At 46.6% G+C, this 17,932-nt stretch overlaps 1 protein-coding gene across 3 annotated transcripts; it reads right to left on the bottom strand.

Moving 5' to 3' along the window:
• Positions 1-6,666: 6,666 nt before the first annotated feature.
• On the bottom strand, positions 6,667-17,684 carry PEX5 (peroxisomal biogenesis factor 5). Of its 3 annotated transcripts, XM_021548979.3 has the most exons (16): positions 17,655-17,684; positions 17,222-17,424; positions 16,761-16,796; positions 16,436-16,568; positions 15,617-15,751; positions 14,485-14,590; positions 13,225-13,315; positions 12,732-12,848; positions 12,274-12,366; positions 11,978-12,097; positions 11,261-11,404; positions 9,141-9,211; positions 8,763-8,978; positions 8,457-8,622; positions 8,104-8,261; positions 6,667-7,785 (listed from the first exon to the last, which is right to left on the bottom strand). In XM_021548979.3, exons 2-16 carry the CDS (start codon positions 17,369-17,371, stop codon positions 7,584-7,586), a joined length of 1,938 nt encoding a protein of 645 aa, XP_021404654.1. In that variant the 5' UTR covers positions 17,372-17,424; positions 17,655-17,684; the 3' UTR covers positions 6,667-7,583. The 3 variants fall into 3 exon arrangements, with proteins under 3 accessions (XP_021404654.1, XP_085429433.1, XP_077637389.1); XM_085573307.1 differs by lacking the exon at positions 12,732-12,848; XM_077781263.2 differs by lacking the exons at positions 12,274-12,366; positions 17,655-17,684 and having other exon boundaries at positions 17,222-17,462.
• Positions 17,685-17,932: the final 248 nt, after the last annotated feature.

Here is a 17,932-nt window from a genome sequence, read left to right as displayed (position 1 = left end):
TAGAATTTTTCTGCCTATTGCAAATTTTTCTTTACCTGTGAAGAAAATATAATAAACAATGTTCATTTGCCAAAGGGTTTTGTTGGGACATGTCCACTTGACATGGGTAGGGGCATTTAAGTAGGGTTTTATTAAATTATCTTCTTCTTTCTCACCTATGTAGCCATTTGAGCAGCTGCAAGGAGGCAGAGCTGCTAAAGCAGGGCCAGGAGGCTCTGACAAAGCTGCAGGGGCAATATTTTTCTTTTTTTCTCATTGCAGGCTCAGTCTGCAATATGTTTTCAGACAGGTTCATTGGCTAGCATGCTGTTCTGATGCTGGAGAAAGCAATAGGATCTTCATTAGTTCACTTGAGGCACCCCTGCTCTGTGAGGTAGGAAGTAACTGGAGAAGATGGGGAGCTGAAAGGGAGATAATTCGTTCCTGCAAAACAAGCAGCCTGTACACCAGATCCAGCCAAATCCTCATGCTGTGTCTCTTTCACTGGTGCTTGCCTGAGCCCATAACTAAGCCAGATCACAAAACTAAGCCAGCATAAAACTACTTGAGGCTTTGGAGTTTTTTCCATGTGATCCATTGTTTTGCTGCTCTGCAGAGGCTGGAAGCAGAGCAGTTGAATTTTCAAAATTGAAATTTTGGGGTTTTGAAGAGAAACAGGCCCTCACTTTATAGCAATAGCTGGATGAGAAGTTCCTTTTCTGAACAGGCAAATCACACCTTTAGGGCATGTTTTTGTGTGTTGCAGTGACCTCGGCCTACAGTTCAGTGCTGCTGGAAAGGGGAGTACTCCATTCCACTCCTGAAGCATTGTGTCCACTGTGTGGTAAAGAGAATGGAGGAAGAATGAGAACACCAATGTGAGGAATGCTTGAAAGAGGGACCAAAACAGCCTAGAATAGGATGGATTTACACAGACACTGGACAACATTCTTTCTTCTTAGCTTGCTAATATGTTTTACTCATCGAATTACTATTTGTGCTTCTGGAAAAAAAATCAAATAATGTGTAATGACATAATTAATCATGAATTAAACATTCCCATCTTCCCCAGCACCTGCAGAAAGTACCTTTGACCAAATGTATGAGCCACAAAGGCATCACAAAGCCCAAGTCTGAGTGTATCTCAGCTATGGTACAGAGTAGTTTACATTTCTCAATCCTACATTTCAGGCAACAGTGAACTCCTAAGCCATGCAAGTACTCCCTGCAGAGCACCAAAGACAGCAGTGGGGCTTTCTGTGGCTTTGAGGAAAATCAAAAGGTGATGTATGATGGAATGCTATATGATGGAATCCTTTACCATGTTTTCTGTGCTGCTGCAAAAACATGGAAAAGGACATCTGTACAAATACTCCCAGGTTCACAAAAAGAAATTAGTTCCTGGTTGTCACTCACCACCTGTCCTAGTGTAATTGGATTGAAAACTAAATGGCTTTTAATATCATTAATCTCACCTATATGGTGCTTTATGCAAAAGGAAGTAAGTCACTGAACAATGCAGAACAACACAGGGTGGGGTTGAGGGGTTGATATTGGAAATATTTATGGAGTTTTCTTTGTGGGTTGGGTTTGTTTGTTTTTATTGCTTATGGATCACAGACTGGTTTGAGTTGAAAGAAACCTTAAAGATCATTCCAACCCCCCTGGCATGGGCAGGGACACCTTCCACTAGACCAGGTGCTCAAAGTCCTATCCAACCTGGCCTTGAACTATTCCAGAGATAAGGAATTCCCAGTTGCTCTGGGCAATCTGTTCCTGTGCCTTACTACCCTCACAGTAAATAATTGTTCCTAATATCTAAACTAAACCTGCCCTCTTTCACCTCAAAGTCATTCCCCCTTGTCCTCCCACTGTGCATCCTCATCAAAAAATCCCTCTCCAGCTCTCTTTTAGCCCCTTTGGCTACTAGAAGGCCACAATAAGGTCACTCCAAAGCCTTCTTCAGGCTGAGCAACCACAGCCTTCTCAACCTTTCCTCACAGGAGAGGTGCTCTAGCCCTCCAATCATCTTCATGTCTCTCCTCTGAACTCGTTCCATCTGGTCCATAGCCTGAGACTTGCACTGAGGTCCCCAGAGCTGGACACAACATTTTGGGTGGAGCAAATTTATGGGAAACAATGTTTCCAAAACTTCCTCTTATCACCCTCCTGCAGAAACAGTGGTATCTCAAAATCTGAAAGCATCAGACAAAAGTGAAAAGATAAGAGGAGGATAAACCCCTCTTCCTCTATTGCCCTCAGCACATGAAAAGCAACCGAAGGAGCAAGAAGAACAGTGACACACAGATTCTTTGAAAATGTGCAGCTATGCAAAAAACACTCCAGCAAGGGAAGAATAAAGACTAAAATATTTTCATTTTTTCCATAAAACTGTTTTTTGGTTTTGTTTTTTTTCTTTCTTTAGAGACTATTTACTACTAGATTGCAGGGTGATAAAACAGTATCACTTAAAGCTGTGGATGTCACATATGCACCACTTCACAGTGCTGGAAAAGGTTAAATGGTAGAAAAATTTAACAACAAACTCCTTCACTCACCAGATCCTGTTGTGCTCCTACCCTGCTCTACCACTGCAGATATCTTAGTTTGTATCTCAGCACTCATCTGTTTTTATTCCTTACTTTAAAACAAGAGGACTAAGCAACCAGTAAAATCACACATGAAGTATAGCCCCCCAGTTTCTGTTTGCTATTTTTGTCTGGTAGTTTTGGGCTCAAGGTGGCAGAGCACTGGTTCCTTTATTTCAGAGGAAACTTTGTGGTTGGAGAGGGTGGTTTTTGGAGTGGGTTTTTTATCCACTTAGCAGTTGTTTGTGCTAGTAATATTATTCTTCATCACAAAAATAAAGTTTATTTCCCACTTTTCACACTCCAACTTCTGTTTCTTAAGCAAAACAGCCCCCAAAAATGCAACATAGGAAAGTGCCACTGGACCACAGAACCCTAAACTGTGAACAGCCTACATGCTAATAAATGTATTCACTACCAAACCCTTCGGGGGAGGAAAAAAAGGCCCTTATTTTGCCTAGCACATATCTCACATTAACTCCTCTTTTTTTGCTTTCCTCTGTTTGCTGCACTTCCCAGTTGCCTCTCTTCAGTACAGCAAACTGAACAACACTTTTTCAGCAAGAAGAGAGACGACAGATTTGTATTGGATGACTGCTGCATATTCAGTCACAACACTGCGAGTGAGCTCCAAAGAAATTGTACTGGAAAGAGAGGCACAGCAAACACAGACTGACAAAAGCCTTACAAGTCCCACTTGACACAACACACATGCCAGAAAACAAAGTGAAGATATTTTCTAACTATTATTTCCTTTCCCAAGTCTCCTCTTCCCACATGAAGGAAAAGGCAACAGGTTGTCTGTGAGTAACTGCTAGCTCAAAACATAAGAACACAGCTGGGTTGGTTTTGGGTTTTTTTAGAAAAATGTACAAATAATTTTCCATGGAATAGTTCCTAAGCTGGACTCCACAAACACAAAGACCCAAGCTCAACAGTGGGGAGAAGCCAAAGGAAGGCATCACACACCCTTAAATGCTCCATCTTCCCAGCACCACATTTTGCATCTACAGCTGCAGGTTTAGAAATTTCATCCAGCATTTTGTTCCTTTCGTGTTTAATTAGCAAGCTGCGCTCCTAAACCCTTTGGTGTCACATCCAAGCACGTGTGACAGACACGGACCTGCCCTCGACTCAACACTAGGTGTCACTTCTGCTTCAGGAATGCAACAGAGCAATGGCCGCACTTCAGGAAAAAACCAACCCACCAGGCATCAGACTTTTCAGGGGATCTGCACCTACAACACTTGCTAAAGTCGTGGACAGGTACAGAGTTTTGAAATTTTGCATTTCTCAAACTACGCATCTAAAAACCACCAGAAAATATTAGTCAATGCTTTGCCATACTCAACATACCAGTGACAGAGAAGTTTCTCTTCTCCCTTGCGGGTGCAAAGGAACATTTTCCTACGTGAGCAAGGGACCATGATGCAGAGGAGCTGGCAGAGCCCGCTCTGGCACAGAGGCCTGTCTGGCGGGCCTGTTTCTGGGGCCACTTTGCTGCTGCAGGTGGAAGAGCTGCCGTGCTGCTTTCAGTCCTTCCTTGCCTGCCAAAAGGCTCCCAAGCAGCAGGGGCCAGCTCAGAGGAGAGAAAGTGGCAGAGTGTTGTGGTCAGGGCTCTGAGGCAGGCTAGGGCATGAGGTACTGGCAAGAACACAGTAAAAAATAGAAAATATGCAGAAGTGGGGTACAGAGGTATGGAAAAGGGCTCCCCCCGGGGACACATGGACTGTAGTAGGACCATTTTATTTGCTATGGCTTACAGAAACTGAAGTAGGAGGCCAGAAAGGAAGAAGCAGCAGGCTTTAAAAAGAAAAGAAAATACATTAGGAATTTAAACACAGTTCTTGTGTGCATCCACAAGACATTGTAAAGACAAGAGTCTCCATGTGGTTTAAAAATCAAGTCACAGGCAGAGAAAAAATTCCCCAAAGGCTCGAAGACAAACTTACTTATGCAACTAGAGAAAATCAGAGTAGCCACTATCTCCTTGCCTGATGCTCTTTCCATGAAGAGTTACATCAGGTCACCACCCCTACAGCATTCCCCTAGAGAAGGGCTGGTCTGAGCACGTCCCACACCAGAAAGACCTCAGGACACACAGGCACAACAGCTAAGAGCCTGGGACCAAAAACTTGAACTCAGGGGGCTGCAACTCAAGAAAACTCAGAATCACAATGAGGCTTAGCAGCTCAAGAGAGGAAACTGCAGTGGTGAAGCAGGATAAACAATGACAGCACAACCACTTCCTGGGCAAGGATGAAAACTAATGAGGAGCACTGTGGCTAGAGGTATAAGGAGCTGAAAATCTTACATTTTCTGGCTGGGTGGTAAAGCCATCACCAAGAGATTCTTCTTGGGTTCTTAAGCAGCAAATCAATATGACACTGAAGAAAGAAATACAGCAGAAACATGGGTGGGAAAACATGTACTGAACTACCCTCTTTGACCATTCACTTATGGCTCTATGAAAGGTTAGTTTGTGTCCTGTAAGCCCAAGAATTTGGTAATGGTCATGCTGGAATCTCTTACAAATTTTCACTGGTGATAGGCCCTGCCACCATTGTGTGCATTGTGAAAAGTTAAAAAACTGGAGAGGACGATCATCTATAAGGCCTTCAACTCCCCAATCTACCATTAGGGTTAGCCCTGTTGTGAGCAGAGAGTTGGATTAGGGACATGGAAACTTCCCTCACTGCCTTTACATGAATCCAGAATGTTTGGTACCTGCTACCCACCCCTGCTGTACAACTGGGCTTGGTAACAGAAAACATGGATGTGGTTGAAATGCAAATCAGGATCAGGATGCATACAGAGCATTAGCACAAGCTGGGTTTGGACACCAGACACAGGGCTGCAGAGTGCAGACAAAAACTGTGCATGGAACCAGAATGCAGATCCAGTCAGCCAGCTGGTGTTCATTGCATCAACACCCCACTTCCAAAGGCAGCTCTTAACACAGCAGTCACTCGGGACCTGGACAGAGGCAGCTCAATCTTCACTCAGCCCTGGGAGACTAAACAGGCTTAGGTGAAGGTTCAGCCTCAGCAAAAGGTAGAGCAGAGATGCTGTGAGATGATTTAACAGGGACAGGGGGAAGAAAGTGAGAACAATTTCCGGGGAAAGTGAACAAATGGTAACAGCCAACCTACCTGCAGGGACAGGGGGAAATGTGAGATAGGGAAGGACACCAACACAAAGTCAAGATGTTAAGTGACATTGCAAGGAAAATTGAGGCAAGTAGGAAACCTAAGAGAGGAGAAGCACTAAGGAAATCTGAGGATGAGAACAAGGGAAAGCCAAGCAATGGTAATGGGAATATGAACAGAGAGGAATGTGATACAATAAAGAGGAAAAGGAAATCAGTGGTGATAGCAACAACAGAGAACTGCAGAAGGGAGAACAACTAGACAGCAACTGAGGCACAGCACAGGCATTATTGATGTTTTCTTTCACCAAGCAGAGAATCTGACAGAGGACTGAGATAAGCAAAAACCAAAAGACATTGTTGACCAGCAGTGTGGGCAAGGAGGACACAGAAAGTAGCATTTCCCTTCCTTTCAGACAGCAAAAGCAGCAGGTTGTTTTGCATGCACTACAGCAGTCTCAGAACAGGCATGTAGGTCTCAATGCCACAGGGCTAGATGGGAGATACAGGAGAAAATAAAGCTCAGAAAACATACAGCAAATACTATTCTCTGCACAGACTTTCTGCTCCAGCAGCGAGAGAAAAACAAGCCTGTGAGGTTGAGGTATGAAGAAACAGGTGCCTGATGGAACAGGAAGGGGCAGGTTGTAGCTTCCTACTCAAGCCCCCAGCCTTGACAACTGCAGCAGTAGGATTCCTTAAAAGGGTGATAAAGTGTAACACAACTTCGGTCACTGCAGAGAGCCAGAAGGTGGAAAAAAAGTGCGTCACTGACCTCTAAACCTAAGCAAGAAAAAAGAGAGTTTTTGGCACAGGAAGGCTCTTCTGTTGGCTCACTGAAGCCTGGGGCTACAGCAAAAAGAAGTCCTTTAAGCTTCATCTGCATACCAGCTATCGACAAAGCAAAACCTGGCTCAAAAGGGGAGAGAGAAACAGAGAGAGTCTAATCCATCTTTTGAAAAGCAGTGGGCTTATACCTTTATTATACAAAATACTTTACAATTAAAAAACATTTTCCCCAATAGAATCATATACAGATATTTATAATTAACAAGATTCAGTTACACACAAGATGGGGACTTTTGCACAAAGGAAAACAATGACAGATGAGCATGAGAAAATTAAGACTTCACCCCTTTCCCCACTGTATTTTGGAAGAGGTTACATTTCAGACTGTTATTCCTATCACCTTCTCTCAAGCCTGAACTCTGGGACTTCCTCTTACCCTGACAGGGTAAGGGCCTCCACCCATGTCCCCAGCATCAGTACAACACTCGTCTTAAAAGGTTCATGAAGAGACACTGAGAATTAGCATCTGGCTGTACCATGAAGTTACCAGTGGCCAGAAAATAGGACTACTGCCCCAGTTTTCCCTAGCAACCTACATATACACACATGCAAGCACATACATGAGGAAGCATGCTCAAACCCCACAACTTCTCACCCTTTTGGGTGAAATCCCACCCCTCCAAAACAGCCTGAACTCAAGACATGCCCTTGCAGGCAGTCTGCAGAATGGCTCTCACAGTCAAGGTCTCACAGCCAAGCTGGGCACTACTGCAAATGCAGTCTGGCAAGAGGGCAGGAGGATGCTGCTGTCTTCCCCACTTTGATCATCTGTGAAGCAGCAGTGTCAGTCATCATGGAGGCGATAACGTGAACCGTTCAGAAATGCTCAGGCCACAACAGACAGGCTGGGGAAGTTGCACACTTCACCGGGGTGGGGAGGGGGGGGTACTTAAACAGTTGCCAATGATCTGCCCTTCCAGGGCAAAGATGAGTGTGAACCCTTGTGAACATTTTCTCCCTAAGAAAGGTCATTGCTGGGCTTGGCAACCGCTGCACTCGCAGGGGAGCCTATCCCAGAGTCACTGCTGGAGGCCAAATGCCTGCAGCAGTGTGGGCAGGTCACGGGCATCAGCTGCCCCATACAGGTCACTCTGCCCCAGCATGGAGAGGGCCATGCGCAGGGTGCTCCAGATGTTGTCAGACATGGCTCCTTGCTGCCCTCGCGGACCTCGGCTCTTCTGCTGCATGTGCAAAGCCTCCAGGAAGTGCTCCACAGCCTCACTGTCAACAAGAGAACATTCACATACTTAGTGGAAAAGATGGTACATCTCACACTTCCTTCCCCATTTGCTCCCAAAGAATTTCCCCTCCAAAACAGTTTCCTCCTCTTCACCACATCCTACCCTGCTCCAGAACCAGAAGTCCCCCTTTTCCCTCTACAAGAATGAGGAGTCGAGATGGCCTCTACTCCACCTGTAACAGCAAGACACTTGGATCTCTGGGCAGTCCACACACTCACTCTGCTCTCCTATGCAGTCTGTCTCCCACAAGCACACACAAACTTGCAGGTCACAGCAGAGCTGCCCATCCTGTGCTCACCGGTGGGCGCCTAAGTTGATGCAGCTGATGCCCAGGTTGTAGCGAGAGCGGATATATCCTGGCTGCAGCTCCAGTGCCCGACGATATGCGGCCACAGCTTCTTCACTCCGATTCCCATTGGCCAGGGTGGCGCCCAGTTTGTTCCACAAAAGGTGGTCCTAGAGGAATGAGCACAGAGAAAGGGCTGAGATGAACCAGATCTCCTAAAACTCCAAGCTAACTACTCCTTTCCCATATGTCTGTCTTATTCTTCAACTCCAAATATGCACCTCTCGTACATGCAGCACCTCCCGCAAACCTTCACCCATAAACCTCCAAGTGCCTCCAGCATTCTCAGTCTGCCCGTTTCTTACATTGGGGCGCACACTGAGTGCAGCACTGAAGCAATCCACAGCCTTCTCGTACTCGCCACTGAGGTTGAAAAGGACACCCAGGCCACACTGGACATCAGGATCCACAGTTGAGGGGTTGATGCGCACAGCTGCTAAGAACAGCTCTTTCACCTCCATGAACAGCGAGCTGGAAAAGCACAGAACAGAATAGTGGTGTACTGTGGAGAGAGTCAGCCTTGGGTTGCTCGCTCTGCTCCTGACTGAACCAGTCTGAGCCCTCCAAGAAAGCCTTTCAGCCAAAGGCTGGAATTTGTAACCATAACTCACTCAGAGAGCAGGGAAGTCAGGACACGCTTGGAAGGCCCCAGGTTTGTCCCCGAGACACTGTCCTCTGGTTCCTTGTTCAGCAGGTGGGCATACTCCGGTTTATGGCGCAGCCAGTCCCGCAGGGTCTCACACGCCTGTTTCTGCAGGGACTCATTGGTGAAGCTGACTGCTAAAGCCATAAGTGCTGTGAGGTTCCCAGGCTGCAGCTCCAGGCACCTGCAGGACAAAGAAAGAGAAGTGAATGCAGCATTAAATCAGTGTAGGAGACACCCAGACACAGTAGGTAAAACAATCAAGACAGAGCACCCCGTGACAGTCATATGGTCTTTGTGGCACTACACAAGGAGCCACACTCAGCAGCTCTGCAGCAACACTTACTGTCTGAGGGCACTGATCGCCAAAAGCTCCTGTTCATTCTCTGCCTGGGTAGTTCCCAGATATTGCCAGGCCTGGGGAAGACACAGATGTACAAAGTTAGACTTACAGAGGAAAAAAATCAGTCAATACACCACAAACCCAGAGATTAAATACAGTATATTACCCTGCACAGTTTTAAAGTGTGATCAAATAGACCAAAGTATACACATTAGCCACAGGTGTAAGTTCCTCTCAAAAGACAGACAGATGTCATGGCACGTAAGTTCTCAAAGACTGTAAAAAAACTGTAAACTGGCATTGTTATAGTGAACAGAAGTGAATGTCTACCTGAAAATCTATCATAAAGCAATTGTCAGTAGTTTTACACTTTCAGATCACAGAATATCCACTTTTAAGTTCTAACTGTGGTCAAGGTGCAGAGGAAGGAGGAAAATGTAGATATCCTATTTCCCAAGAAGAAAATGGCATAGCAGCACTGCTAATAATGAGACCCTCAAGGCAGGCAGCTGTATGTACTCATGCAGTGGTCCACTAGCAAGTAGTAAACTTGGAGATTTGACTTTCAGACCTGAAAGTAGAAGCACTGTTAATTTTACATGAAAATTACTTCCACCTCTAAGCAGCTGATATAGGGAATATTTAACTAGGCACTAAAGCCAAAGTATCTGTTCACTTCATGTTGCTAGCCACACCCCTCATCCAAAAAAGGCTTGATAGTTGGTGGAACTGTCAGCTTTTGATGGACCTGCTTTTTAAATATAAGTCACAAAATGAAGTATCCACTGCCTAAAGCAAGGAAGTTGTTTCATTAGCAAATAGAAGCCCTGCAGAAGGCAAAGTACACCCCCGAATCTCTCATGCCTCACCATACGTAGCTAGCTACAATTCAAGCAGAGCTGACCAATGATAACTGCAGTGCTCTGCCAGCAGAAGAGCTGAGACTCAAGGTAAAGTTGTGACTTGGACCAAAGCAAACATGACATTTCCTTCAGAGCAATTATTCATGTCTATTTGATCACTGTACCATTTGTGAAGTCTTGACTTCTCCTGTACATTTTGCCGTCAGAGTAGAAGAATTCAAAATGTTTCCAATACAGCTAGTCAGAAATGGCCCAAGATTCCTTCCCCTAACGTTTCAATTACCTCCATCAGGCTCAGCCTACAGCCCACACTGTCTATGAGAAAAAAGCAACAGTTCTAGAAGGGTATTAACACTTTTTGACCACTTAAAAGCTAAAGTAGATCTTCAAACCTTCTGCTTACTTTTCACCTATTACCAGTACCCTGGAAAGTTAGGTGGCTATTCCCAGAAGCTAAGAAGCTCTGTTCTAAAATGTCACTCATATTTAAGTCTCAAGGTAATCAAATTATGTATGTCCAGTCATATATAATTACAGGGCTTGAACAAGACATGCTGAAAATTTAGTGGCCCTGAATCCTTGAGGCAGGCACGCCAGACAGGCACCACATGAGTGTATTTGCATTCTTCCCAAGAATATCCATGTCCTCTACCCCTGGAAAAAGGCACACAAGCTATTCCATTTCTCAATTCATCCTGCAGAAGCTGAAGTGATTTATGGAAAAAAGTATTCACTTAACAAGGAGCTAGAACTCTGCCTTCAGAGTAAAAATCTTCTTTGGCCCACAACTTCAATTAAGACTGTGAGAACACCCAACCCTTTTGGGTCACATCTTTTCCTAGCACCTAGATGAAAGACTGAGTCAGAACCCTGGTCTAGTGAGCTTTTCAGAATTAGATTTTAATACAGAACAGAAAGCACTGATCCGCCATAAGCTCCTCCAAACTTACAATGCCAATAAAGACTTTCACAGAAGCAACTTGAGAGATGAGAACTCCTTGCCTTGGCTTCATGCACAGTCTCATGTGCTCCAAAGATTTTACACAGCTCTGGGCCAGACGACTTTGTGCTTCCTGTAACTGACCTTAAGTCAGAAACCTCCCCCCTCAGAGGCTCCCTGAGGATTCACACACATCAGCTGCAAGCCCAGAGCCACAGAAAAATGAGGTATTTTCATACACCCTGCACTGGTCCTAACACTGCAGGGAGTTTTCTACACCTGCCCTGACAGCTCAGTCTGTTATCTCTGCTGCCACTCACCTCCATATGATCTGGCTTCTGTTGCACTGCAGCCTCAAAGAGCAGGACAGCATTGGGAAGGTCACCTTCCTCCAAGCGCTTCCGCCCCTCTTCAAATGCATCTGGGTGATCCCTCATGGGATTGTCCTCCTCAAACTGGTAACCCTAGCAGGACAGACAGACACACGGGCTAAAGCTAGGGGACAGGCTTAGGGAGAAGAGCACTCTCTACAGCACAGCACACTCTAATCTTGCTGCATCAGGAACACTCAAGCTGCAGACTAGCCAGCACCTCATCTTCATTGGTGAGCTGTAGCAGATCAGAGAACAAGGGTGGTTCTTCCTGCCTGCTTTGTGCTGGAAAAATCCCCCAAATCAGACCTGGAGTAGGTTGCTAGAGAGACAAAACATTTAGTATGGATCTTATTAGCTTGGAGGGGAATGGGAGAGAAAGGCAGGGGACACAACAGTTGAAATCATTGCAAAGAACCCCTGTGTTCACTGGTATTTGGTGCTGGACAAGAACCAGATAGCATTTGCAGACAAGCCCAAATGAAAACAGTATTTAACTCCTAGCTGATCTGGGACAAGGGTGTAGGTAACAGCAAAGCATCAGCATGAGAAGAAATCCCAGCAGCATTTAGAGTCTGTGGAGCTCAGAGCAAGGCAGACACACTGCCAGTCTCCCCAGGGCAGCCCACCACACTGCTAGGGCTGAGACACCCTGCTCTCCCCTACCTTGTCATATGATGAGGAGTTGAGGTCTTCATATTCAGAGAGCCAAGGGTGAGCCTCTGCATCTCTCTTGGCCATCTCCTCACATTCTGCCTGGAGTTTGTCCCAGAACTCCACATCTGACTGAAGGGAGAACAAAGTGTGACTAGAGCATCTCAGCCATAAACTCAGGTCTATAGACATGCCAGAGAACTCCCTCCTGAATGTTTCCAGCCCTCCTCAGAGCATGCAAAGGAAAGAGGCAACCCTACCACAGGCTCTCAGTTGGCACCCCAGCCCTCCTTCTCAGCCAGCTTTACCTCCACAGCAGCCTTTGCCTGCTCAAATTCCGTATCAAGAGTTGACATGTTCCCAGATCGCGCAAATTGATCCACCCAAGCATCGGATGCCCCCTGGGAGTTTGGAAACAGAAACACACCTTTCTTCTTAGAATTTGGCAACCTCAGGGCACATCCCAAAACAGCAGGAGAGTCTGTAATGACCCTTCCTCCCCATCAGTCAGAACTGATGGCCTATGAAGTGGAAATGAATTCATCTGAATCTCCTCTTCCTCACAGATGCTGTGGGAGATGAGAAAACTCAAACTGTCCAGATACATTCCCATCTTCTGGCTAGACTCTGCTAAGAGCCCAACAGCCCCTCCCTTGTCTCCCTCAGCATTGCTGAGAGCTGGACTTGCCATTTTCCTTTGCTCCCAGACTGTGCACTATGGCAGAATGCTTTCTTCCTTCAGAGCATACAGGCCTGGGGCTCCTACCTGCTGCTGTATAAACTCAGCTGCCCATTGCTCTGCCTGATCTTGGTCTCTGTGGGTCACCTGATTAGCTTCGATCGATACCCTCCCATCTCCGATCTGGCGGACAAACTTTAGGAACTGCGGCAGAGAAATGAAACAAGGGTGGAGCTGGGCAGATGCTGTGCCCACAAGCCCTCAGCCCATGCCCCCCTCCTTCACTAAGAGGGTTTCTCTCTGCAGAGCGAGCACAAAAGGTCCAGAAAGGTGGGAAGGACTGGACTTCACAAGAGTGGAGATGGAAAATACCTAAAGTGGATTGTAGAGTTCAACTCCCAGAAACCAGGGAAGAAATGGAAACATGGGACAACAAAAGGCTTTATTCCTTTACTATCTTCACCCGTCTCAATTCCCCACACCCTTTATTCACTGTAATATAATTACTACTAATTATGTAATTACTAATTCACTAATTTAATGAGTAATAATTAATCTCAGCCCCAGTCAGATTTCTCACCTCAGTATTCTTGAGTTTCGGATCATCCACTTTGGAGAGGAAATCAGTAACAGTTTTTTTAAGATCATCCTCAGGTTGGTATTCCTCATACCTGTGTTCCAAAACGCAGTAAAAGGGAAATAGATAGTCTGATACCAGGCAACAGCAAACTCTTTCACTAACAAAAGTCTACACAATGGGGCAGACAACCCCATTGAGCGGATACAACCCCTCATCAAAGATTCTGGGCTTCTCCTAAGTGATTCAGTATCATTATCCATCTGTAAAAATTCAAAACTACTACATTAGCTGTGCAAGTGACTAACACAAACAGCAGAAGAATTAAACAATTACAGAGTCAGCACAGTTCTGCAGAGCAGTCTGGATTCCTTGCCAAGCTCACATGCCATCAGACATTGCAAGTTTTAGCACTACCAGAAACAAGGTCATATATCCAGGAACAAAGAAAGTAGGTCATGCCCACTGAAGAGGAAAACAGTGCCTTGGAAAAGCATCAGCTCTGCAGATGATTGAGGGCTTACAGCAAAGACACAACTCAGTATGTCTTGTCACCTTACAGCAGGATAGGACCACTTTGAGGTGTTACCACTACTTTCAGTCTTAGGGAAGTTTTGGAACTGGTGGCAATAACTCAGGAATGTTCATTATTTGCAGAAAGTTATCAGAGAAGCCAAGAGCTAGGTGCAACGAGAGTACAAGTACACAAAATTTTTGCAAGGAAATATCCTAGAAGCCCAAATTGCTTGTGTGTGTTTTGCTTCTTTAACTGAAAAACTTGATTGCACTCAACAGGTACCTACAGAGATATCTTAAACCTACCACAAAAAAAAACATATAAAATAATATGTAGAAGGCTGAACCTAGAAATATGTGAAGGCTAGAAGTGGTTTGTCAGATAGGAAGAATTACGTTATGAAAGTTTACAACTAGTACGCAATGCAAAAAGCATCTGTTGCAGAAAAAAAGTTCCCGAACTCACTCCATAATTTACTTTAAGGAGCTTTGTATCAGGCTTGAGATTAAGTTAGCTTACATGATCAATATATCTTCCTGGAACTAGAGAACAGAAAAGCTGCACTCTTAAAAACTTCTGTTTGCAAGCATTGTTTCTGACTTTCTCTGAAACCAATGGCCTGATAACACCAGTCTAAGTTAAATTACTCAAAAGCATTCAGGCTACAGCAAATATCTATCACCTTTCCAAGCTTCACCCACCTAAGTGCCTAGCAGCAAGAGTTTGCCTGGAGAAGTCAGACTCACCATTTATCTGCCAAAGACTGATCTTCTGATTCCCCAAGCCACAGTTTCTCCTCTGACTGCTCTAGGTATTCTTCTGCCCACTTGGCAGGAGACACAGACAGCGGATCTGCAAAGGAAGAATGGGGAGAAAAGTAAGACAGCCAAACCACCACACCTTTGTGTTTATGCTTGCTTCTTCTACCTTTGTTTATGCTGACCTAAAAATCAAGCCTTTGATTCAGACTGTGAATTAATACAGATGCCACTGTGGTGACGATAAATGTATGATTTTCTACTTTAATATCACAACTTATTCATCTGCTCCCTATGGGATACTATGTAGGTCAAGAAAATTAGCAATTCATTAGAAGTCTCTGTCAAAAGCACAGCCTAAAAGCACTAGGTTTTCATCAGAACTTTCTCTAAGACCTTTGTAACTTCTAATTTATATTCCCAGAAATGTAAAGAGTGGAGGTCAAAGAGTGGAACTATCCAGCTTTCTACAGTGGCCACTCCTAGAGAGGAAAATAGCATATGTTTGATTCTTTTCCATAATTTCCAGATTAGGGCATGTATGGTAACAGGACCCTATTCCAGAGCCAGTTCCATACACAACACAGGATGGCTTTTCAAATAAAGCTTAACCTTTGAGCTAGAAACACTCACTTTGCACACTTCTAGGCTGTAACATCCCTCTACCTTCATACCGCTGACACAAAATATTTGGCCAAATCACATTGGAGACAATTTACCTTTGTACCAAAGGCAATTTAACCTTACAAGAGGGAATTAGAAAACATGTAAGCAAGAAGCAGTACAAGGCCATCTCCAACTTGCATCAGTTAAATCATAGTTTTTATAAAAGCAGTTTAAATAGCATGCTTCTCCTAAATTCCCTAAGTAGTCTAAGCTAACAACAAAAGACCCTTACACCTAAATAAAAGCTTCCACACCACATTGCTCATATTTTGACTTAACCATAACACCAACACAAAGCAGCTTTCCTACCCTCTACCCCATTAAGGCTGCTAAAGGAAACACTGACTGCTGGACCCAAAGCAATACTCTAAATTCACATTCAGTAGCTCTCCCCTACACACAGGCATGTGACTGGACGTCATCTTGACAGTAATTCCAAAAAAGGACACTTCACCTGTCACTTCAGCAATGAACTCCTGTGACCAGTCAGCCTCATTGTAATCTGAAGAGACATCACCAGCATTATCTGCTGCAGCCAAGAATTCCTGGGTCCAGTTTTCAGACAGTGCCAGGGCTGCAACACCTGGAGCTACATAAGGAAAAAAAAAAATTAGAAGTGAGGCCTGGAGCACTCAAAGGCACCATTTACGTGTTCCAGGCTAGCCCTAATCACCTCTGATCTTTCTCTTTGTTAGAATAAATTCACAGAAATATTCCACTTGGAAGGAGTCTCTGGAGGTTGCTAGAGTTCTCACAGCAGATTAACATATATACATACAGGACATTTATCAGGTAACTTCTGAATTTGTCCATGGCTGGCAATTCCCCAGCCTCCCTAGATACCTGTTCCAGTAGTGAACTGCTTCCTCCAAGGGAAGAAATGTTTCCACACACCTAGTCAATTCCACTTTCCACAAATTGTGTCCATTACTCCTTGTATTTCTCCTGACTCTTACTGTGAAGATCCTGACCATGGCTGCTGAAGACAGCAACAAAACATTCTACCTGCTGCCCCTCAGGCTCCTCTTTCCCAGGTTAAAATGTCCAGGACCCTCAGCCTTTCCTCTTATGACATGGATTCCTGTCCCTTGAATATTTTATTGCACTATGATGAATTTATTCCAGCACATCAGCGTACTGGGAAGCCCAAATCCAGAAACAATACTCCACATACAATCTCAGAAGAGCTTAATAGATAGGAACCACCCTGCTAGGAGCCTAACCATAAACATCAAGACATTTTCCAGTCTCCACCTACTTCAGCTCCCCTCACCTCGCTGAGGGGCCTGTCGGAAGCTTGACTGTTCAATCTCTTGCATCTCAGCCAACAGGTCATCCATCTTAAAGGTCTGGGGTGCACGGGACAGCAAAGGGGCATTCTGAGCTTGCAGAAACTCTCCAACCAGCTGCCAAAGACAGAGATGGATTGCAAACATTGCGCAGAAGATGAACAGGCAGAGACGTGGAGTGTGAAAGAAGGGCTTGTCAGAAGAAAATATTAGCATCAGGTAAGGGGTAAAATAACAAACAGTGTTGATGTGAAAAGCTTTAAGAAGATTAATCAAAAGCTATAAGGAGAAGAATTAATCTCTTCTTACCTCATCTTCGGTGGCTACTTCCAGTGGTTTGGATACCTGCGGGGAATGGTGGGCAATTGTGTCAACAGTTTTGATCCCATGTCCCTCTTTACACACACACAGTGTGACCCAATTAGATCGTATCTTCCTCTTCCTTGAGCTCAGCCTGTCAACATTTTTCTTGCACTAGCTAAAGTAGCAGGAACACTTTGAGGGATCCTGTCCAACCCCCTCCCACTACTGTCTGGCTTAGGGCCTGTGACAGCAAGGCACACAGCTCTCCACAGCCGCCAGCATCCCCGAGTGCCCACAAACACACCCTCACCCCCAACCCCGCTTCGGGTGGCGGGCCTTTTTCTGAAAAAAGGCACAACACGACACCAGCTGCGCGGAGAGCCACCTGCCCTGCCGACCCCAGCCCCGGCAGGACCCAGCGAGCGAGCAGAGCAGAGCAGAGCAGAGCAGAGCAGGGCAATACTCACGGCTGCGGCTTCGGGCGTCCCGGGGGGCCAGCCCAGGGAGCCCTGCAGTCCTTCCTGCCGCAGGGCCTTGTCCTGGGTGAAGTGTCCCGCCAGCTTCATCAGGGGGTTGGAGCCCCCGCACTCCGGCTCCACCAGCTCCCTCATGGCCATGGCGCCGCGCACGGAGCGAGGGAGGGCCGGGCCGAGCCCCGCCGCGCCTGCACCTGGCAGCGGGGCGGCACGGACGGCGGCTGAGCGCCGGGCCGAGCGCCCGCCTGACCCCGGCCCGCCCGCCACCCGCGCCTCCCCGCGGGCCCGGCCCGGCCCGGCACGACACCCGCCTGCCCGCCCGCCAGGACGGCGCGGCCGCGGCCCCCAGCCCCGCGGCCCCGGCTGTCCCCGACCCTCGCTGCCCGGCGCGCTCCGCCCGCGGGGCTCCCCCGCCGCTCCGTACCTGGGGCCGCCGCGGCGCGCTGGGCTGCGCGGCGCGGCGGGGCGGGGCCAGCCTTAAAGGCACAGCGCCGGGCGCCCCGAGCGGCGAGCGCCGCGGCCGCCGCACCGCACCGCACCGCCACCGCCACCGCCACCGCACCGCCACCGCCACCGCACCGCACCGCACCGCCACCGCACCGCACCGCACCGCACCGCCACCGCACCGCACCGCCACCGCACCGCACCGCCACCGCACCGCCACCGCACCGCACCGCCACCGCCACCGCACCGCCACCGCAC

This window comes from Lonchura striata, chromosome 1 (assembly GCF_050655825.1).
Source record: "Lonchura striata isolate lonStrDom1 chromosome 1, ASM5065582v1, whole genome shotgun sequence".
Classification (NCBI taxonomy): Eukaryota; Metazoa; Chordata; class Aves; order Passeriformes; family Estrildidae; genus Lonchura; species Lonchura striata.
This window is presented reverse-complemented; position numbering and strand designations above follow the sequence as displayed.

Bases quoted from the DNA above. Each gene is read 5' to 3' on its own strand.
- PEX5 (XM_021548979.3), bottom strand. From the start codon at position 17,371: ATGGCCATGAGGGAGCTGGTGGAGCCGGAGTGCGGGGGCTCCAACCCC. The intron at 13,316-14,484 runs GTGAGTCTGACT...TTTGGAACACAG, and splicing joins CAGTCTTTGGCAGATAAATG to GTATGAGGAATACCAACCTG. The intron at 9,212-11,260 runs GTGAGTGGCAGC...TGTCTTCCCCAG, and splicing joins AGAAGCCAGATCATATGGAG to GCCTGGCAATATCTGGGAAC.